This window comes from Mastomys coucha, unplaced genomic scaffold (genome assembly GCF_008632895.1).
Source record: "Mastomys coucha isolate ucsf_1 unplaced genomic scaffold, UCSF_Mcou_1 pScaffold20, whole genome shotgun sequence".
NCBI classification, from domain to species: Eukaryota; Metazoa; Chordata; class Mammalia; order Rodentia; family Muridae; genus Mastomys; species Mastomys coucha.
Genome location: NW_022196903.1, coordinates 45110477 through 45132935, shown reverse-complemented (window position 1 = coordinate 45132935; position 22459 = coordinate 45110477). Strand labels below are relative to the sequence as shown.

At 44.2% G+C, this 22459-nt stretch overlaps 1 protein-coding gene across 11 annotated transcripts in view; it reads left to right on the top strand.

Moving 5' to 3' along the window:
* Window positions 1–22459, top strand: part of Osbpl3 (oxysterol binding protein like 3) — a 174527-nt gene that overhangs the window by 135287 nt on the left and 16781 nt on the right. For all 11 annotated transcript variants that reach the window (XM_031381875.1, XM_031381883.1, XM_031381881.1 and 8 more), the window contains 5 exons: window positions 3773–3907; window positions 4942–5035; window positions 9563–9813; window positions 12722–12859; window positions 19801–19864. In XM_031381875.1, the coding sequence (XP_031237735.1) occupies window positions 3773–3907; window positions 4942–5035; window positions 9563–9813; window positions 12722–12859; window positions 19801–19864 (682 nt within the window). The remainder of the gene's footprint in view (window positions 1–3772; window positions 3908–4941; window positions 5036–9562; window positions 9814–12721; window positions 12860–19800; window positions 19865–22459) is intronic.

Below are 22459 nucleotides of genomic sequence, written 5' to 3'. Positions count from 1 at the left end.
CAGCACAGCTGAAAGCAATTTGAAAAGAAGCTTAAGTTTTCTTTCATTGTGTGCTAAGATTCAAGTTAAATATGAAAGTTGAGACAAATTTTGATTCAAATATTTATCAAACTTCTAGGATAAGGATTTCCTAAACTAAGGAGTAATTAAATTTTTTCAAAAGAAATGTTAACTGATTTTGACTTTTTATAGTGAAATAGTTATAAAAAGAGTCATGTAAAAAAAAAAAAAAAGAAAAGAAAAAAAAAACCTTCAGGGAGAATGACAGGCTTAGCTAATGTCAAATCAGTGACAGTATCTTTATTCTGTGAACGAAGATCCAGTCATACCAAGTAACTTAAGGCATCAACAAACAGGTAGGAACAGATTATCCACACTCACCAGCACACAGAGCTATGGGGTTTGTGTCTGTGGGATTTAAAAAACTTTTCTTTTTCAAGTCAGTTGTGAGGTGTTTAACTACTGGGATATATTCAGAGATGTCATGGGGGTGATTTTGCTGGTAAGTGAGTTTATAGAGTGTAGACACAGTCTAGGTTACGGCTGATTGGATACCCAAGGCCCTGTGCGAGAGCTAGAAAAATGCCTGCAGCTTCCTGTTTACATTTTGCACTTTCTTACTCTAGACTAACAAAGGGCATACAGGTCACCTGCCTCTCGGCCTCTTGTCCCACTGGTAGTGCTTCTGGGCAGTAGAGTGTCCTCTCTTGGGATTGGAGTGTATCCCAGCCATACCTCCCAGAAGACTGCCTGCCTATGGCTCACCATTGCCTAGTGTTTCTTTTTTTCCTTCTTTCTTTTTTTTTAATTAAGAAACAAAGAATATTCAAATTTATTTACATTCAAAAATACACGTATAGACATAAATGCTTAATAACTAATAAGTCACCCAGTGGTGCAATGCTTTACTTAGAATCTTGTACCAGAAGCCCTAAATAAAAACCTTGAAATTCTTTCTGTACCATGTCTGTGCGCAAAGTACAATCTAAACAGAGAGAATATCATGACTACACGGCCCAGGGGCAGTTGTGTGTTCTGTCAGCACTGTGCACTGAGCATAGCCACACCTCCTGTACTTAGAAACAGCCAGACCTAGTGGACTCATTCTGCCATCATCTCCACAGATCTCCAGAGATCTCCACAGATACGAGCCAGGTCACACTATGCTGTTTTGACATCACTGGGGGACAGGGATTTCCCAACTCTGTTAAAATCTTTTGTGACAATTGGACAGAAATATCATTGGCATATGACTGTACTTATAAATTCACAGGGTACATTTAATGTTTTGTAATATAAACAACAGTTAGACAACCACTCCTGAGATACAGTGAGGCAAGTTACTGTACTGAACAATGTTCCTGTTTCAGTAAACATCCTATGTTCTTTAAAAAGCCATGCTGAAGGCTAGGGTTGCTGTGTCCTGGAGTTTTCAGTATGAATTCATAAGCAGTTGCTAAAACTGTGGGACACCAAGAACAGGTACAGGTTAGAATCCCAAATCTGAAAAGTTTCAAAGCCCAAACATTTGGATCCCCATGGTACTATACATGGAAAATTTTATCTTGTGTGACACTAAATCATGTGTCACATGTGTCAATCTAAAACCAGTTCACTAAAAAATACTCTTAAAATTGCCCTTGAACTATGTGTAGAAGTACATAGGAAATATGACTAACTCTATGTTGGCACTTTGACCCATCCCTGAGATACCTCATTACCTTTTCAAGAATCCATTTAAAAAATAAAATCCAAAACACAGCTGTACCTAAACATTTTAGCTAATGATCTCAACACATAGTTTTTTTTCAGTGTTGGTAAAGTCAGGAGCCCCTCTGACCCCTCAGTCTCGGCAGGGGAAGCTGGAGTGGGTATGTGTGGTGATGGATTGATGAGGAGATCAAGTCAATAAATCATTAGCATCTCTGAATGTCAGTGCCTACAGGAGACAGGGAGGATTGCTTGCCTGCATTAACGTTTAAGGAGTCCTGTAGGATCTTCATTCAGCTCAGCAGTCTTGTGCCTGGGTCTTTAGAGGAGAGAGACCTCTATATCTCTTTAGAAAACAACTACCTACTATTAGTAGGAGACATCTCATCAACATGGCTAACCTAAACAAGACCCAAAGAAACAGGACATTGAAAGACATGATAAATATGGCAGAGGGAAAACCTATGGAGGCCTCAGCCCTAGGTAAAGAACTACAGGCTGCCAAGGGATGCTGAGAGTAAAAGTAGACTTTCCCAGGAAAGACATTTCTACCCCAGTTGACTATCTGATACCATTTGTTCATCCCTGAAAACATACGTACAAGTAACACACAGATGGGACAGGCTGTGTGTGTGTGTGTGTGTGTGTGTGTGTGTGTGTGTGTGTGTGTGACAACAGTTAAAGCAGAAGCCATGAGTGAGAACAAGGAAGTTACATGGAAAGGGTCAGAGGGAGAAAAGGGGGCAAATGATGTAATTACATTTAATTTAAAAAAATAGAAAGCAAGCAGCTGCCATACTTGGAGCTATTTACAGAGAGAGGGAAAACTGACTTTTTAGAGGCCGTATAAGGTATTGAAACCTATACCTTGGGTTGACGTAGAAAGATTCCGAGACAAGAGGTGCATAATTTCCTCTGTTTCCAAAGTCAGTTCAACACAAGCGGTTCATAGTTGTTTATTATTAGGAAACTGCCAAGGCTTCCTAGCCCTGAGGATCTTGGGCAGAAGGTGTGTTGATGAGTTGACCAAGGCATCCTGAACTCGTGAGACCTTTGAGTTTGACAGCATCTGCCTGGGCTGCCTTTCCAGCCGTTCTGTGACTACCTTGCCAGATGCACGATGAGAGCCACCTCTGCTGGCCAGCGAAGTACCTGAGCTGACTAGGGATTCAATTCCAGGGAATTACCTTGTCTTAAGTTAATCCTAACCAGGGTCTAGCTCCCACTCGTCAGAGTTAAGGTCACCTTCCCCTCCACTTGTGTAGCCCAATGTCTGTTGGTGGTTCTTGTCTACTGTGTACACGCCCACAGGTTAGAAGCTTTGTCTTTTCTCCATGTTCCTCTGTGATTGACTGTTTGAAAATATTTGCTTAATTCATTGAATGGGGTTGAAATTTTACTTGTAAATAGAATAGAAAGCACACTCACTAAATATCCGGATCCTTCCCTGAGCATGAGTCTGAGCTCAGCGGAGTGGAGTGGAGAATGGGGGAAAAAGGTAGAGTGCTAGTCATACTAGGGCCTGAGGCTTCCTTCCCCTTAAAAGTCATTGTGGGTGAAGAGAGACAAGGAAATTATCCCACTCCTCCATGACAAAGGGATGGTCACCACCATGGGCATCTCTAGACCAAAACAGAGCTATTTGTTGGCGGACCCTTGGAAGCAGCACTGGCCTCTGAGTATTCAGTAGGACACCCTGCTTGAAGTCAGCCGAGCATTGAGCAAAGTTTAGAATGGAAAGAAGCCCCCACTGAGTGGTAGACAATAAAAGGCTGTGCTTCAGTCTTGGAGCCCTCCTACTCCTCAGTGGAACATAGCTGGTTTGTGCTTGAAGACATGTGGCATGTGCCTGAACAGAGTTCTTCCCTGTGAGTGAAGTCTCTGTGGGAGAGAGCTCTGCCTCTCGTTTTGTTTCTTCAAGGCCCCCTTCTCATTGGAAGCTCTGAGTCTCCTGCTTGCATGGGCCTGTGACCCAGTGGTTGTGCAGTTAAATCATGTGTGTAGTTTGTTTCTCTTGAGACTGTTCTAAATCCATGTCACTTTCTTTCTGCTCTTCCACCAGGAGAACTCCAGGGACGAGAGCCGAGCCCTGGTGCACCAGCTCTCCAACGAGAGCAGGCTGTCCATCACTGACTCCCTTTCGGAGTTCTTTGACGCCCAGGAAGTTCTTCTTTCTCCTAGCTCTTCAGAAAACGAGGTTGGAACCCTGTTTTCAGTCGTGTGCCCCCCCCCACCCCAATCTCCTTTATGAATTTACTCACCAAACTGCTTAGGAAAGATTTGTCAACAAAAATGTTGGCCTCCCCACCATGACTTCAGGGATCTGCTTGTAATGTACCCCCAAACACAAAGCAATATGCTAGAAGGAAAATGTAGAAAATGTGCCTTCCCTCTTGTTTCTGCCACTTAGACTTTTTGCAGTTTCCCATTGCTAGTTGTGAATTCTACCTCTGCTTATACCTGTTTATATTCCGTGTGGGTTTTTTAATCATTCTAATTTATGTTATACATTTTATACTGTTACTGTCTGACATGTTTATATATTACTTTATACTTATAAACATTTTAAATGGATACAAAAAACACCTTACATTCTGGAATAGGCAAGCCCCACAGTTAGCAATTGTTACCCATTAAATATAGAGAAATATACAATATATATTTATATATAACATAATTTATAATAAAATATGACTTTGTTAACATATTAATTCCCATGGGAGAGTATAATCTTACAATGAGTTCAAAAACTAGTTGTCCACCCATTTACTCCAGTATTAACATGCTCTGGAAAGCTTCAAGATAAGAATGTTTATGACGACAGCAGTAGCCTTGGGAGTTTTTTGTCTGTTTGTTTTTCTTGTGACAACCAAGAATATAGAAGGATTTCCTCCCTCCCTCCTCTTTCTCCTCCTTCCTCCTGTCTCTTTCTTCCTTTCTTCCTGTATTGGGGATTGAACTTGGGTCCCTTCATTCCCTCCTTCCTAGGCAAGCACCTGACCTGAATCCTCAGCCTTAGCAGTTTGTCTGTCTGTCTGTCCTTCTTTCTTTCTGTGAATATTACCTAGGCAGATTGCAAGGGGGGGTGTTCTATAAAAATAGAACCTCAAATTATTTCTGTGGATTTATAATGAGAGGCAGGGTGTGCTTGGTTATTTGAAGCAGGGTTTTGGGAAAGGCTGCTCTCTTGTCTGCCTTGTCTTTCATGTGTGCTATTCTTCTTTCCCACAGATCTCTGATGATGATTCCTACGTCAGTGACATAAGTGATAATCTGTCTTTAGATAATCTCAGTAATGATTTAGACAATGAAAGACAGACCTTGGGTAAGTGTTGCATTGCAGTATCTCTGGAAGTCTGCAATTGTGTGTGTGTGTGTGTGTGTGTGTGTGTGTGTGTGTGTGTATGTGTGTGTGTGTGTGTGTATGCATATGTATATGTATATAAAATAAGGGTCTCCCTTGTACAGTTGAGCATTTTCTCTATAAGTTCAATATAGGATATTCTGTTTTGTCTTCAGATACCAAAGTGTTGTTATAATTTAAGAATTCGGTAGGGCATATGTAACTAAAAAGTCTAAGTAATATTTAGCTTTGGATTATTTAAAATAATACACTCCTACCTCTTCTCTGGTCATTGCTTAATCCTAAAAAGGAAAATGATGATCAAGAAATATACTTCAGAGACTCTCAAGATGGTTCAGTGGGTAAAGGTGCTTGCCACTAAGCCCAACAGTCTGAGTTTGATCCCTGGAGTCCTCACAGTAGAAGAGGACTGACACCCATATGTTGTCCTCTGTACACACACACAGATACACAGACATACACACACACACACACACACACACAGAGAGAGAGAGAGAGAGAGAGAGAGAGAGAGAGAGAGAGAGAGAGAGAAAGATCACATTGTGGCACATGAATACTACATAAATAAATGAATGTACTTTTTTAAAGAAAGGTGTATCATAATGTGAGTGTAAGCTGTGGGCCTCTGGAGTGTCTGGCTAATCCTCAGCAGCTTATGACTTCTAGAAGCAGAACAGAATTGGGTTAGGGAGATGCTTGTAGTCCACTGGGCTCACAGTCCTCTGCACAGGTCCCTTAATAGCAGACAGTCTCAGTGTTGGTTTCTAGTTTGCCACATTCAATACTGAAATCACCATCCACCACCCATTTCCTATGCAGAGGACAGGGACTGTACCAGATGCCTTTATTTTAGTGTCTCAGCTCAGCTAATGTTTGTGAACTATGCTGATGGATTATCTAAACACTACAGAGCCACTGCTTCGGGATTAAGCGGCAGGTGGGTGGCTTCCCACCATCTACAAAGCCTCTTTTCAGCATTATATGTTGAAAGGAAGAGACTGGGCTCTGTAGAGATTCGTCCCTTGATAGAAAACCTAAAACCCCATGAGTTTGAAGTAGAAGGTCAAGGATATGAATGTGAGTTATTTTCTATGAAAACAGAGAGTGAGAAGGGAAATGAAGAGATGTCACACGCTCACTCGCTTGCTCCCTCTCTGAGCACAGAGTGCTGTGAGCACTGAAATGATGCTCCAGCTACCTAGGAGGATGACAGATGCTGAGGCTCCTCCCCCATCTCTCGGAGGCAGAGTAAAGGGGATGCAGAGGTATGGCTAGATGGAGGGTTGGTCCAGAACATAGACAACAGCTATGGTGCATTAGCAGCAGCCAAGATGAGCATAGCTAGGCAGTTAGGCTGCTTCTCTAGCTTCATCCTTAGCAGTTTGGCTTGAACACAGCACACACTGGGCAGACTTCCTTCATCTTGAGCTTGAAGACTTGCAGATTGTCCTCAGTTCTATGCAGACAGTCTCTGATGGCGACAGGGTTTCTAGACATCTTGGAAAGATACCTACAGAAATGACCTTATTTGTGTCCTATAACTCAGTTTGCCTACTGAGGGAAGACAAGTGAACACACATTCTGTCTGTGGGTGTTGCTCAGTTGGTAGAGCACTTACTTAGGATGCACGAGGTTCTGGGTTCTATCCCCAGCACTACATAAAGTCAGACATGATGGTGTTTGCCTGTATTAGGGACTAGGGAGGTAGAATTAGGAAGATCAGAAATTCAAGGGCATTCTTGATTGCATAGAGAGTTCAAGTCCAGCCTGTTTGATAGATGAGACTCTGTATCAGGGGAGAAAATGAAAATGAAAAAAAAAAAAACAAAAAAAAAAACAGACCCAGGCACTCTTCAGTTATTGCACTAGAATCCCCCAGAGTGCACTGGGGACACTTAGAGGTCAGGATGCTTCCTATCAATTTTGTTCCCAAAATAGCACAGGTCATGGGGCAGGACCCGTTCCTGTGCCAAATGCCCCAGAAGTCGCTGAGAATGTGGACTGAAGGGCATTTTTGAGTACCAGCCCCATTTCTAGTCCTTGCTGGTTGTGTGTGTTCATCCCTCCTCTGTGCCTTCTTTCTCACCTATAAAACGGGCATAACAACATTGTTGACTTCAAGAAGTATCCTCAAAGCTCAGAAGAGGCACACATGCCAGAGGCCGAGATGACCCGCAGCACAGTGAAAGCAGAGTGTGCGTGAGCAGCAGCTGAAGGGCTGTGGAGGCAGAGTCTTTGAAATGTTAGACTTAGTACATCGAAGAACATCTGAGACTTGCCTGCAAGGTTGTTTCTAAAGATGGCGTCATTTTCAGCTATGCACCTGTGTCAGACTTTGCCCACTTAACCAATTAAAGTAAATGTGGCACTTAATTGGATGCGTAACTTACCGTGCGACTACACAGCGTGGCCCCAGTTTCAGGCTTTTCTGTTCATCAAGGCTGCCTCCTGTTCAGAGGATTGGCTGTGCAGTGAGTGAATGAGTATTTCTGTTCACTAAAGGAGCACACACCAGAAAGTGGTGTGTTATCCATTCATAAGTACAGAGAAAGAGGCCATTTGAAAGACGCAGGAAGGAAAGAGCTGTCAGACCTTGAGGCAAAGAGGCGGGCAATAAACGTAAGCACTTCATTCACAAAAACCTCCATGGGCCCAGTTTAGAAGTAAATGCCAAATCAGGATGAAACTGTAAAAGCAGACATAAAAACAAGAGAAAGAAATGCCCACAGAAGCATTCTATAACTTACCAGAAAGTTCTCCATTGTCCGTTAATCAGAAGATAATAGTGTCTTCCTAGCGATTTGACAGCATTTAAAACAAACAGTGATGCTGGGTATGGAGGCACGCACTCGGAATCCCAGCACTTGGCAGGCTGAGGCAGGAGAATCACACATTCAAGTCTAGCCTGGTGTATATAAAAACACCTTGTCCGAAAGTACCATGGTAGAGGGCAATAAACAGATAATGACCAGCTTGGGGAGGGTTCAGGAGATGAGTGTCACAGCTGCTCTTGTCTTGTGGGAAAGGGTATACAGCTAGCTGTGCTAGTCAGGGGTCTTGTCACTGTGACAATCTCCTGAGGTGAAAAGATTGAGGAGGGAAGGTTTCCTTTGACTCATGAGTTCAGAGGTTTCAGCCTTTGGTCATTTGCCACATTGTTGTGGTCTGTGGAGAGGCGGAATATGTGATGGAGATAATGTAATGGGAGCAGGGATGCTCACTTCATGGAGCCCAGAGCAGAGGCAAGAGGAAGGAGCGGGCCCAAATGGACTGCTCTCTCCAGCCCCACCTATTGTCCACTCACTATAAAGTAGAAGTCCTGGATCAAACCACCCATCTCCTGATCCAGCCAGCTCTCTGTCTTAACTGGATCCAACAGCTGGGGAGCCAAGTCTTCAACACATGAGCTGGGGGGGTGGGGGGCATTCCATATCTACTCAGTTGCCTTTCAGATAACGTTCTCATCACATGAACTGAAAGTCTAAATGCATTTAGAGCCTCTCAGGGCAGGTCCTCACCTGTATGTGCTGATAAAATGATTGGAAGACTGGGCGATTTGTGGTATTCACTACTCTTGGTTGTTTTGGGGTTTTCTTTGCATTTGTTTGTTTATTTATTTATTTTCACATCATAGCTGAACACTGAGAAAAACTTTATGGCCCAACAGTAATGAGTGATTTGATACATTTTATGATGTGTCTATAACATGGGATATTTTTACAACTACTAAAAATGATACTATTGAAGAATTTAAATAATTAAAACATATTTCAGACAGCTGAATAATCAGACTTAAAAGGCCCGTGCAGTATGAATAATACAGGTGATGAATACACTAACTTACCAATAGTTCCAAACGTAAATGGATACTATCTGATACACTAACTTACCGCTAGTCCCAAATGTTAATGGATATTATCTGAGTTGGTCGAATAATAGATGGAAACTATTTTTTCTTATATATTTAGAACAAATACAGTTTAGCAGCTATCCCAGTACTGGAAATGTGAAAAACAGATGATTGTGAGTCTAAGGCTAGCCTAGACTACAGAATAAGACTGCAACTCAAAACGGTAAACACACAGAGTTGAATTTTAGAATTTGATGTGTTTAAGTTTTTTGAGTTTATACCAGTCTAACCTCCTATCAGCATAGAAACCCTATTTCCATTCATGTTCTGACTATGAAAAGCCATGAGGAGCTAGCGTTTGAGTGGGAACTTAAAGGTCTCCCCAGGAATAGTTCGATTTATTTGGCAGTGCTGGAGGTTGGTGCATGAGCACATGCTCCACTCTGGAGCTGCACCCTAGTCCTGAGTCTTGCTATCTGATTGTTCAGAATTCTTTTGCCAGATCCTAGCCTTCCATCATACACCGGGTAACTGAGTTCTGATCGTACTATCTAGGGAAGGTTATATTCGTGCATGACTTTAAATGGTGAAATAAAAACAAAAGCTTCCCGGAGTCGATCGGATTTCCCTCCTTTCAGGGCCTGTTCTCGAAAGTAGTGGGGAAGCCAGGTCCAAAAGGAGGACCAACCTGCCAGCGCCGGGTCCCAACACCAGTAGCGTTAGCGTGTGGAGCATTCTGCGCAACAACATTGGGAAGGACCTGTCCAAAGTGGCCATGCCTGTGGAGCTGAACGAGCCTCTGAACACGCTGCAGCGGCTCTGCGAGGAGCTGGAATACAGTGAGCTTCTGGACAAGGCTGCGCGCATCTCCAGTCCTCTGGAGAGGATGGTGAGGACCCCACCTCCCACCCGAGTCTCCTGAGCCATTCTGAGCTCAGAGGCCTAGAGGTCTAGAGCCCACGACTCACTTTGATTGCTCCTTAGAGATTATGGCCATTTCTCAGAAAATATGCAGCCCTCCCCTGCCTGGCTGCGAGCAGAGCAGCCACCGTGTTAGAAACTGCCTTGGGGAAGCAAGGGGCTCCTTCAGCTGCTGCCTGGGGGCGGGGTTTCTGCTCTGCTTGTGCTTGCTTGCTCTTTCTCTGGAAGCTTCCATCTGATGGTTCTGATAGGTCTGGCTGGAAAACATAGCTTTAAGCTGTGTTTATTTTTACCACCCTCAGAATTTAATCTCTTGAGTTGTTTCTCTCATCCCGAGTAAATTTCCCTTGAGAATGTTTTTGTTTATTTCTGGAATTGTCCCATTTGTTCCTACGCTTTTGGAAAATATCATTCACAGGACATTTTACATCATCAGAAAAATTTCCTCTCTCTCTCTCTCTCTCTCTCTCTCTCTCTCTCTCTCCTCCCTCCCTCCCTCCCTCCCTCCCTCCCTCTCTCCCCAGTCTGTCCCCCACCTATAGAGTTATTTAAATAAACAACTTTGTTTGTGAAACTCCTGAAAATTCTTGTTCTGGAAACTGTTCTTCGAAGCTTCCTCATATGTGAGCTGGTGATCACAGGATTCCTGGCCAGTGTAGTGAGCTGGGACTCCAGTGTCCCCCCCCACCCCCTCCCCAGCCTACCCAATGCAGACTTCGTGCTTGCTTTTTGCTGACTGGCTAAATTGGAGTGGAACCTCCTCCTATGGGTGGGGCTTCATAGAACTAGGCAACAATATATCACACTTGAGGATGCAACAGAGGATGCAACAGAGGATGCAGACCCCTTCAAACTCCACACAGTCTGCAGTTCTGACCCTCATGGAACTTCTTAGCTTCCATGATTTGGAAATGAAAGGGGACCCTCAGATCTTACTAAAAGAGACATCCCGTGGTCATTTAGCCTGATCTCTGGGGTCTCTTCATCAAAGAGATTTTTTTCTCTTGATACTAATGATCATAAGTGTCAAAAACCGCAAGTTGTGATTTTGCCCTTTTTGTTAAATTTCCCCAGAGAGTGTCTGCTGAGGACAGGAGACAGGAAGCTTCTAAGGCAAACGGTAAAAGTCGGCATTTATGGCAGCTTGGTTCAAAGAAAATGATTGGCTTTGAACATGAAAATATTCTTAAGTGTGTCTCTCTCCTATGGCAGTTTAGAACCCTTAAGATGTTCAGCATTTGATCCCTGCACTTGTCTGTGAACAGATATTTGTGGGAAAACACAGTTCTTCCAGCCTGGAATCCCACACGGGGGAAGCTGAGGCAGGGGGATTGGTGCAAGTTTGGGGCCTACTGATTCCTGTTCCTGGCCTTGAACAAAAGTTTAAGCTGAGCATAGTAGAGAAGCTGAGGCGGGAGGAGTGACCTTAAATCTCAACACTAGGGAAGCTGAGGCAGGAGGATTGACCTGAAATCTCAACACTAGAGAAGCTGAGGCAGGAGGATTGATGTAATTCCAGGCCAGCATGACCTATAATATAAGATCTTGTCTCAAAAAAACAAAAAGAGAATAAGAAAGTTTCAAGCAAGACCAAATGTCCTGAGGATGACCAAGGAGCTGAAGCCCAGATATTTCCTTTTCTGCTTTGTAGTACCATGTTTTCCTGTGTAGGCTCTTCGTGTCACCAAAGGGAAGATTTTGTTCTGCCTGTCTCTCCTTACTTCCAGTATCATGGATAACACTGAGTTCTTTAGTTTGTTGTAACATATTTGTGCATGTGTGTGCTTGAGGGAGTTTATATGCACATGTGTGTAGGAGCCCTCAGAGAGCAGAAGAGGTGTTGGATCCCCTGGACCTGGAATTAGGAGGTTGTGAACCACCATGTGGGTGCTGGGGACTGTGCTCTGGTCTTCTGTAGGAGCAGTGGTGCTCTTAAATAATGAGCCACCTCTCCAGTCCTGTATTTTAAAGGAGACTCAAGGTGTTTGGCATTCCACATAGAAAGTGAGCTTACTGTTGGTGTGTCCTAAGCTAAGGAGGCAGAAAGAGAAGTGGAGACTGCTTAGTCAATAATGTGTTTGTGGTATAAGCAGGAGGACCTGACTTTGATCCCTGGAACCTGTGAAGGCTCCTGGAGGGGTAACCCTTAGCACTGAAAGGTGGCAGGACAGGGGGCGTCCCGGAGTTGCTGGCCAAATTAGCGAACTCCATGTTCAGTAACAGACCCTGTCTTGAAGAAATAGGGCGGGAAGCAACTGAGGAAGACACCTGATTCTGACCTCTCGCTTCCACATACAGGCTTACTCCATGCACATGACACACATGTACACACGTGCACACACATAAACACAGCCAGTTAGAGATGAGACCGAGCTGAGAATAATACACCTCTGCCCCTCCAGGTGTAACAATGACTCTCTCAGTTCCTTTGGTCTGTGCGAATTTTAAGTTTCTGGGTTTCTACTATATCAATTGGTGACTAGTTGAGTGTGTTGTATTTTTGAATTTAGAGGATCCTTTGGCTTCCTGATCCTCTCACCATCTGCCCTGACACCCTGATGTTGGGTCAGCCCTCACTGCTGGGCTGCATGTGGGGGCTTTAGTGTTGACATGCTGATGGATGAATTTCATCCCCTCCATCAGATCTTGGCTTGCAGATTTCAGTCACCAAAATAAGTAGGCAGTTCAAACTGGTTGACTTGCCTCTGGGCCCAAATGAACATTATTTAAACCTACAACTGTAAACCTGAGTTGCTTGAGTTGTCTTCAAAACTAAAGACCGATCCTTGTCTTTCTGAAATAGAAGCTTTACTTCTTTATGACAGATTTCTTGGTGACATAACATAAGCCCGTCCCATCCTTCCTTCTGTTCACAGGTGTACGTAGCAGCCTTTGCCATCTCTGCATACGCATCCAGCTACTTCCGAGCAGGCAGCAAGCCATTTAACCCGGTCCTTGGAGAAACGTATGAATGCATCCGGCAGGACAAGGGTTTCCAGTTTTTTGCTGAGCAGGTGATGTGTGCCCTTTGAGTTTGTTGAGAGCATTGCTTTGCCTGCTGTTAAATGTGCTTCTGAAATATTTATTTTCCCCCTTTCACTGGCTTCAAAAGGACTGAGATAATTACAGGCTTGGCAACATAAACCCAGGATCCATTTTCTCTCCCTGGAAGCCCGGCTACCACCCACTGGCACACAGGCCTCAGTAACTCTGAGCACCTGCCGGGTTACATGAAGCAGCAGCAGCAGCAGCAGCAGCAACAGCAGCAACAGCTGTAGTAATAGTACTTACTGTCCTTCAGATCATCAGTAAAAGGACATGCCAAGGCACAGGAGCCTCAGACCAGAGTGCGACTTAGAGGTTGAAAGTGTGTTGGAACAGTTGGCACTACCATTATGGAGCCTGGCTACCCCTCAGAGTGGGCGTGGTCACATCAGTGCCATGGTCTAGAATTTTACTTAAGAGCAATCGCTCACATATGTATTAATTACTTAGAGCAATAAGCTATGTCTTATTTTAAATGTTTACTGTGTGCCTGGTACTATTGCAGATGCCTAGATTCCACAGTGGAATGAGAAGCTGTAGAGACAGAGTCCCTGTCCTCATATAATGGATAGCCATGTTGTCCTTCTGTGACCTGAGGTCTATTCGATCCTTCTGGGAGAGTTAGCATGGAAGGTTCAGGAGCCTCGCAGTTCACATTAGAAGTGCAGTTCTGTTTCTACAGACTAGAACTCTGGGCAAGTTACTTAGCCTCTTTCTGCTTCAGTTTCCTCTTTAAAGTGGGGGTGACAGTCATGGTTGGTGATCTGTGGGGACAGAGAAGGGTCTCTGTGAGATCCCTGTCCTCACTGCTGTGTGAGGACTCACGTGTACCGGGGAATGAATATCCATTTGCCCATATGGAACCTGCCTTGAGCTAAAATAGAAATCATACCTTTAGAAAGATGAAAACCACCTTTCTTCCCTTTCAGGAGACTAGTCATCATTCCTTTGATATATTTCTCTCTCAACTCCTAGAAAACTGAGGATAAAGAGGGAGTGGGGGTTGCTAAACATTCTCTGCCTTCTGGTTATTTTTGTCAATGGATTTGCATCTTAGGACTGGGATAGACAGTGGTGGGCGTGGTGAGCTTGGCTTTTCTTCAGCCGCCTACCCTTTGTCTCTCTTTTTCTTTGAGATGATCTCACTGCATATGCAGTCTGGCCTCAAACACACTCTCTTCTTGCCTCAGTCTCTGAGTAAAGTGATTACAGCTTCAAATCTCCACACCCAAGAATTTGCTGCTTGTCCTAATGTAGTATAGGCTGCGAGTGGTCATGCCTCAGGTAGGAGGGATGATAGTTCAACTTCAACCTTGGCTCCATAGAGAGTTCTAGAGCAGCTTAGGCTGCCTCGTGAAACCCTATCTCAAAAAAGGCAACGCAAAAACCAAAACCTAGAACAAGTATGTTCCCTGGAACACAGAGGAGAATGAATATGCAAATACCCTGAAGTGTATTGCCAGTGGCTTCCCAGGTGAAAATGAGATAAATATTGCTTAATATGGGTAGAAGGGGGCTAAATCAGTAGTTAAGGGATCCAGTAATCTGTCTGATTCAAATTCAGCTGGGTTATTTAAATACTGAACCCAAAATGGAATGAGAATAAATGAAAACATGATTCGGTTACCATGGTGTTATATGCACTCTTGTGGAAAAAAAAAAAAATGAAGGCCCAAAATAGCCCCAAACTACAGCTGACAATCAGGGCAAGAGGAAGAACTGTGAGGGGAGAGGGGTGTGCACTGTGGGAAGGTGAGTGGCAGCCATAGAGCCCTGGAGGGGTGGCACCAGTCAGGGAGTCTGCCAGCACATCTGCAGTGGCGCTTGGAGAGGAGGACCAGGGCCCAAGGGCAGGTGCCCATGTACCCAGAGATGTCACCAGAGAGTGCCGGATACCTTAGTCTATATGAACTGGATCCCAAGGCAAAAAGCAAAAAAGGCTGGCCCTTGTCTGCAGTGCAGGTTGTGCCCCCTGTTTGCTTGGTATGCAGCCTTGCATAAGCAACCTCAGTCCACGGAGCCTCGGCTGTGTCCTCTTCCCATGGGAGTGACAGTGCATGGCCCATGGAAGGATACTGGGACAGTCATGCACTCACACGAGACAATGCATGGTTATTGCTCTTATATTTAGAGAGGACTTTTAAACACTCTTAAATATAGAGTGTTAAGAATAGTTTAAGGGGAGTGATGGAGGCTAGGAGGTAGAGTAAGATCTGCTGTATGCCCCTGCTAGCACAGGAGGCTGAGCGCTGCTGACTAGACAGAGAACAAGCTCTCAGGCAGCCTTATGCTAGCTTTGCTGTCATAACGACCACTGGTCCTGATAGAGACGGAGCCACATCCTCTGTATGGCTTAAATGGCTGCTGCGTTTAGTGCACCCAGGAAAAGCTGAACCTCTTAGGATTGGGATGCTACTGCTGTATGTATTTGCTGAGACAGGTAGATTTCCCCATTAGCAGGTTATGTGGGAAGTAGGATTATTATCCCAGGAGAGTATTCAGTGTGAAGATATGTCTTCCTTCTGCCATAGAAGCGATCAGGGTTCAGGTCAGAGTCTCCTTTTTGGGGGGTTCTGGGCAATCTTAGCTCAACTCAGCACACACATACACACACACACCCCTTCCTCCAGTTCTTATGCAAGTCCTCACTAGATGACTCACTGCATATGAGGCCCTCTAGTGTAGCATATCTGAGACACAGCAGCATCCTTGTTGTTTTATGTCCATACCTGCTTGTGTGGCTTTTCTGCTTCTGGCCCAGGAGACTATCTGCCCCATGGAGGCAGCATGAGGCTGCACTTATCCAGTATGTGCAGTTGACAAGCTTTTAAAATTCGGGGGGGATTCTGTGGTTTCCTGGGACTTCTGGCAATACAGACATCTGAAGAACCGTAGAAATGATTTGAGTAGGGGCCCCAATTTAAGATTGTGTGTGTGCACGAGCAGGAGCTCATGTACATGTATGCACACACACCTGTGTGATCAGATTCCCTTAGAGGCCACAGGGAGTACCGGATCCCTTGGAGATGAAACTATGGGTGGTTATGCCCATTTAGTGTGGGTGTTGGGAACCAAACTCGGGTCCTCTACAAGAACAGCAAGAACTCTTGTCTGCTGAACCCTCGATCCATCCTCCTTTACAATCTTTCTTTCTTTTTCCTGGCTTAAGATATAGTAATAACAGAGACTGATGAGGTTATCTAAGTACTCAGGATGCTAAGGCAGGAGGATCACAGTTTTGGCTAGCCTGGGCTACCTATTGATCATGTTTCAAAAACAAAGAATCAAGATTAAATAATTACCAAAGACTCAGCTGTTTGGGCTGCCTGTTCCAGTACACAGAGAGGCTTCCAGCCGCAAAGATCAAGTATCACCTGTGAATGGGTCTTTCTATGGGCGTTCAAAAGGGCAAGCCCTAGACTTTCAAACTGTTTGGTATCTTAGAGTGTTCACATCTGAAGACACCGAGAGCAGATGTGAGCATCAGTATGTTGAAGCCAAAACAGTCTCTCTGACTTCACTTTACCAAGAAATAAATGCAGCACAGAAAGGTTAGGAAGATCAGATTTTTTTTTTTTAAAAAAAAAAAATCTTTTTAAATAGTGACAGAATATGTATTGCCTTAAAAATGGATCACGTGGAAATAGATAGTCTGGGAGACCTGTTAGGAGGATTCTATAAGAGTCCAGTTAGGACACGATGAGGCATAGCTCAGGGTAGGAGCAGTCAGGGTGAGGAAAAGTAGTCAGAGTCTATATCTATTTTGAAGTTTCGGCCAGTTGACTTTGACTTTTTTTATTGATTATTTGGGACTCTCACATCATGTACCCTGATTGCGTTCACCTCCTAGACTTCCCACATCTGTCCTCTGCCCCCTTGACCTCTCCTCTCCACAAAAAAGGTGTGGGGAGAGAAAAGTCTATTTTGTGTTGTTCATATACTCACTAGAGCATGTTCAAATTCCTAGTGGTCCCACCCCTTGCAAAAAGAGATGGCCCAGCCTCTTGTGGGGCAGCTGACCCCACCTCTCATCCAGCTACTGCAGGGCTCCTAGTTGATGGTTTCTGGTGTGGATGCAGGCAGAGAAAGATTTCTTTTTCTTTAAGTGGTCATGAAAAGACACCTTAATGGTGTGCTGTGGCTTGAGGAGGCACAGGAGAGACATCTCTGGATGCAGTCCCTGCTGTGCACAGAGCGAGCACAGCCTGGGGTCTGGGACCAGATACAGCACATCAGTTGGGAAGGTCGTGAGCAGCAGGCTCTATGCTGAAAGCCCGTGCTTCCTAATTTATAAAGTAAGGTTAATGAAGACAGGAGGCTACTCTGTCTTCATGAAACAATTAAAATTCCATCTCTCCCAGGCCAGGAAGAGATCATTCAGTGTAAAGGTGCCAGCCTCCAAGCCTGATGATCTGAGTTCAAGTCCTTAGACCCACATGACCACACTAACTCCTTCCTCCAAGTTGTCTACTGACATAATACACAAACAAATGTAAAAGAAATTTAAAAACACAAAAACATATTTTTAGTTTATCTAAAGGCAGCTGACTGAATACCATTTTATTGATCTGCTGTTGTGGTTTTAAAAGATCATATCTATATTCTTATCAAATGTATACATCACAGGATCTCCTTTAGTCCCTATGGGCACATGCTTCTCCCTGTTTTATAAGATTTAAAATTATTTCGGAGCAGGCACATGGTGTTTGAATACCATAGCATGCTTTGAAGTTTATATTTGGTGATTTTCATAAGTGTACCAAGTTCCTGATGACAGCTGTATTCTCCTTCCTACACTCCATGACTCCTGCCCCACTCCATAGTGGGACGTGAATAGAGATCTGGGGTTGGAGGAGTTAAATTATTCTAATTTAACTGCATGTGATCCCATAGTTTAAAAGCCAACTAGACTATTTTTAGAGCTGTCACGTGGGAGAAGTGAGGACAGGGCGATAGAGCACTTTGAAGCAAAGGGCTGCCTTGATTATAGGAGTTGGGTTCCTGCGAGAGTGAAAATTCCTCTCCAGACCTGCAGAGACAAGCAGGGGCCTCGCTGCGTCAGACAGCACATGTGGAACTAAGACACACCAAGCAACAGCAGGGTTCCGCCTCCTCCTTCCCGTAGCTGGGATTTCATTGAGTAATCTGAAGGTGTGGGTGCTATTTTTATCTTTGCTTGCTCCCCAGTCTGTCAGTTAAGGCTGTGGCAGGCTGCCTGGAGATACCTCAGCCCTGCAGCTCTCCATATACCCATATACGGGGTAGTTTGCCAAACAGGTTCCTCAGCACAGGTGGGCCCAGAGCAGGGCATGTGAGCGCCTGTGGACTTACCCCATCCTGTTTCCTTAAACACCTGCACATACCAGGTAGAGCTCAGTACCGAGCTGTTAACGTGATGTTTTTTAGGACAATTCAGCTGCTTAAGACTGAGCCCCCTCCCCGCCCCCCCGCACTCTGTTTCACTCTGCTGACCCTTCAAAAGCTGTGGTGTGGGAAACCTGACCCATCTGGTTTCAGCCTCCATGATGTTGATAAGAAAGACCTTGGGTAGATTCTCCAAAGAGAAGATATCTCTGTTAACAGCCATGGATATCAGAGAAATTTCTGGAAGAGCACTGCCAATATGACTACTTTTGTTTTCTGTTTTTACAAGTACTGATGTGTGTCAACAGCACACAAGATAAAGAGGAGAGGGCACACAGCCCCCCCCCCATTTTATTTTTAGCTTCTTAATTGATGGATAAAGCAATGGTGGACCCCAGTGACGGTCTCTGTTTTGAGGATCATCCCTTCTAGGATGTAATTACTTAATCAATACTTCGTAATATATTGATGATAAATACATTTTTTTCCCTTTGTGAGTGTGTTGCGTGCTCATGTGTGTTTGCACTTATGTATGTGTTCACGTGTGTGTTCATGTGTTGGCAGGTGCATGTATGGAAGTCAGAAGAAAACCTTGAGTGGTTCCTCAGGTGCTATCTATGGTTTTGTTGTTACCCATCAAGTAGCCTGGGCTGGCTGACCAATGGAGCCCCAAGCATCCATCTCAGCCTAGTGCTGGGATAACGAATGTCAGCCAGCATGCCCAGCTTGCTTATGTGGGTTCTGGGTCTACGTTCAGATCCCCACACTTACACAGCAATCGCTTCATGGACTGAGCCATCCCCGCAGTCCCAACACATTTCCCTCCTTAACGATTGGTGAACTTTCTTCAGTGGCCGTGGTTAGCTCTGCTTGACAGAGACATTATTCTTAAGAGTTATCTACGGGGCCAGGGAGATAGATGGCTCAGAGGGTCAGAGCACAGGCTGCCAAGCCTTTGATTGGACCTTGAGTTCCATCCCCTAGAACCCACAAGGTGGAAGGTGAGAACTGGCTCCCACAAATGGTTTTCACACTTCCACATATGAGCCATGGCGTGTAAGCGTGTGTATGCACATACACACACACACACACACATGCACAATAAGTTAATGAATACATAAGTGTGTTTTTTAAAGAACCATCTTGGGTTGACCTCATCTGGACTTTGTGATTCAGTTTTCACGTCACCCAGGGAGACACAGTGTTGTGTCACTTAGAAGCAGCTCTTCTAAACAGTGACTCTGACCACTCAGAATACTTGCAGGTCTTTTCAATGCATGTTAAGCACAGTGCTGGCTCGGGAGGGTGCAGTCCTCAGACATCCCTGTTTTTATTTTATCCAGTTCAAATCATTCTTGTGTCCTCATCACCTTAGGGCTGGGCCATGCTTCCAGGAGAAGCTGGATGTGTCAAGAGCGCCCTCTTGAGGACACACTGGTCCAAGCTACAGCACTGCTCCTTTGCTCACAGCTCAGCTCAAGGGAAGGGAACGGCAGGCATAGCAGCAGGCATACTCAAACTATGTCTTATCCCTTGTCTCCATCAGGTCAGCCACCACCCACCTATCTCCGCCTGCCATGCTGAGTCTGGAAACTTTGTTTTCTGGCAAGGTAATGTGTTGATCCATTTGACCGCTACCTTCATAGCACTAAAGTTTGGTTTGCTCTGTCCCCGTCATTTGATCTCAGAGCTTTTCCTCTCTCTTCCCCTGTAGCTTCTCTCAGATTACCTCACTGATTGCAGGAGTTACAGTGTTCCTAGCATTTTAGCAGAGGGTAGGCAGCAAATAGGTTTCTTCCTCCCTAAAAATTTAAGTCTTGTTTCCAAAATTACAGTTGACACCTAACTTCTATTCATCTTTGTTTTTATGAATATCTTCTACCCACTGAACCTTTTCCCATTTATTTGGTGTCTGTGTGTCGGCACATATGTGTGTGTGCATGCATGCATGTGGAGGTCAAATGATAGATAACTCATGGCTGGGTTTTCTCCTTCTGTCATGTGGTTTCAAAGGACAGAACTCATGTCGTAAGTCTTGGTGACAAGCACCTTTTCCTGATGAACCATCTCACTGTCCTCTTGGCTTTGTTTTCTGTTTGTTGGCTTGTTTGCTTGCTTGGCTGATCTTGTTGTTGTTTTGAGTGTTGTTTGGAGGTTTTGGTCAGTGTTCCGTGGTTGTCAACTTACTTTGTATTGCTTTTATCTGGCTTTGTTTTTGCTGCTATCAAGAACATAAGCCAAAAGTTTGGAAAAAGCAAGCACCCTTCTACCACTGAGGAATAGTCTTGGCCCCCCCTTTAGATTTGGGGGGTGGTTTTGGTATTGATGTTCCTAAACCTTACATGTGGAGATGGAGGGAGATGGAAAATTGTTCAAAAAATAATGCTTCAGATTTTTCCAAAATGAGTTAAGTTCTGTTAAATTTTCATTTATTCACAGGGCTAGGGTGCAATAAGAGAAGCTGAGCATCCTGGGTTTTGTTTGTTGGGGACAGAGGCTCATGTAGTCCAGGCTAGCCTCAAATTCGCTTTATAGGCCAGGATGGCTTGCAACTTCTTATCCTCGGGCTTTACCTCCCGAAGTGCTTGGTTTCCAGGCTGCCACACCTGGTTTATGCAGTGCCAAGAACTGAACTTTTGGCCTTGTGCGTGCTACTATGCAGTTACCAACTGAGCTACATCCTCAGCTCCTAATCAATTTTTAGAACATTTTCTTTACTAACACTGCCATTTGGTTCCCGTGCGGTCTTTATACACACTGACATGTGCATATATCTTTGTGACATTTGAAACTACAACAGCACACTGTAATACTTCCCATCCTTCTCCATTACCCACTTACTCTGTCTGGAGGCTGTCAATATTACTAGTTAAAAAGTAAAAGTTAAGTGTTTCTTTTCTCTAATCTTTTCTATCGATGCTTAATATTAGATATTGAGGCTTCACCTAAAATTTGTCTACTTTTCACTAAAACCCTCTGGGAATGTTTCTCATAAGGCTCCTAAGCTCCCACCTGATACATCCCATTGACCCTGTAAGTGCTTCTTCTTGGTTTTCATAAAGTCTGCATTTTTGTTTTTAACAAGAGAGCCTTCTCAAAATAGTCCCTGGAGGCCCCAATGTTACATTTCCTGGGTGATTCCACCTGTTTCCTAGGTGTAGGATCCTCAAATCTTCCTTATCTCATCTCACATTTCTCTGCCTTTTAACTGGGTTGTTTAGATCATCTATGTTTGTTGTGATTATAGCTGTAGGTGATTTAAGTGTGCCTTGTTTTTTATTTGTCAAATCTGTTCCTTGTTACCCCCCTTTCCTCTTATTATGCCTTCTTTTGAATTAGTCGAATACTGTCTATATGTCCATTTCATCTCTTCTGTTGTATATACCTATAGCTCTTTGTTTTATGCCTTAGTTGTTGCTTCAAGATTCATGTTATATCTCTTTAAGTTATTGCAGTCTGCCATCAACTGGCATTATTACATATCAGTTTAGATGCAGTAAGAAACATAGCAAAGTAAGCCTGGCCTTTGTAAGATTGTAGCACTGTGTTGTTATTATATTTGCTCAAATCCAATTCTCCATTTTCCAGCTTTCATACCAATTTTATTGAAAAATATTCACACTATATCATTTATCCACTTAAAATGTATATATTTGTGATTGTTTTTAAAGTTAGAACATTAATTTTAAAATAGTTTCAGTACTCCAAAAACAGCTTCTTTGGCAAATACACTCTCCCAGCTTCCTTTAAATTCACCATTTGCAGTATTTCATTGGAGGGATCCACTCACCTGGACCATAGCCACGCATCATTTCCTGGCAGCTCTGCCTCTGCCTCTCCCTGCAGTTCTGTCTCAGTGCAGTAGACAGTCAGAGCCTGCTCCCATTCTCATTCTTTTCTCTCTCTCTCTCTCTCTCTCTCTCTCTCTCTCTCTCTCTTTTCTCTCTCTCTTCTCTCTCTCTCTTTCTTCTCTCTCTCCTCTCTCTCTCTTCTCTCTCTCTCCTCTCTCTCTCTTCCCCCCATCCACCTCCCTCCTCTCTGTCAGCACCCACGAATTAGGACAGCCGACAGCCTTATAAATCTTCCCTTCTCAGCCTGTGTCTGCTAGCCACGCCATTCTCCATGTTTGCTGCTTCCCTTAAGATCCTTCTGCACCACAGCTGTGGGCTTGACTCACTCCTGCTTGTCCCCTGAGCAGCCACAGC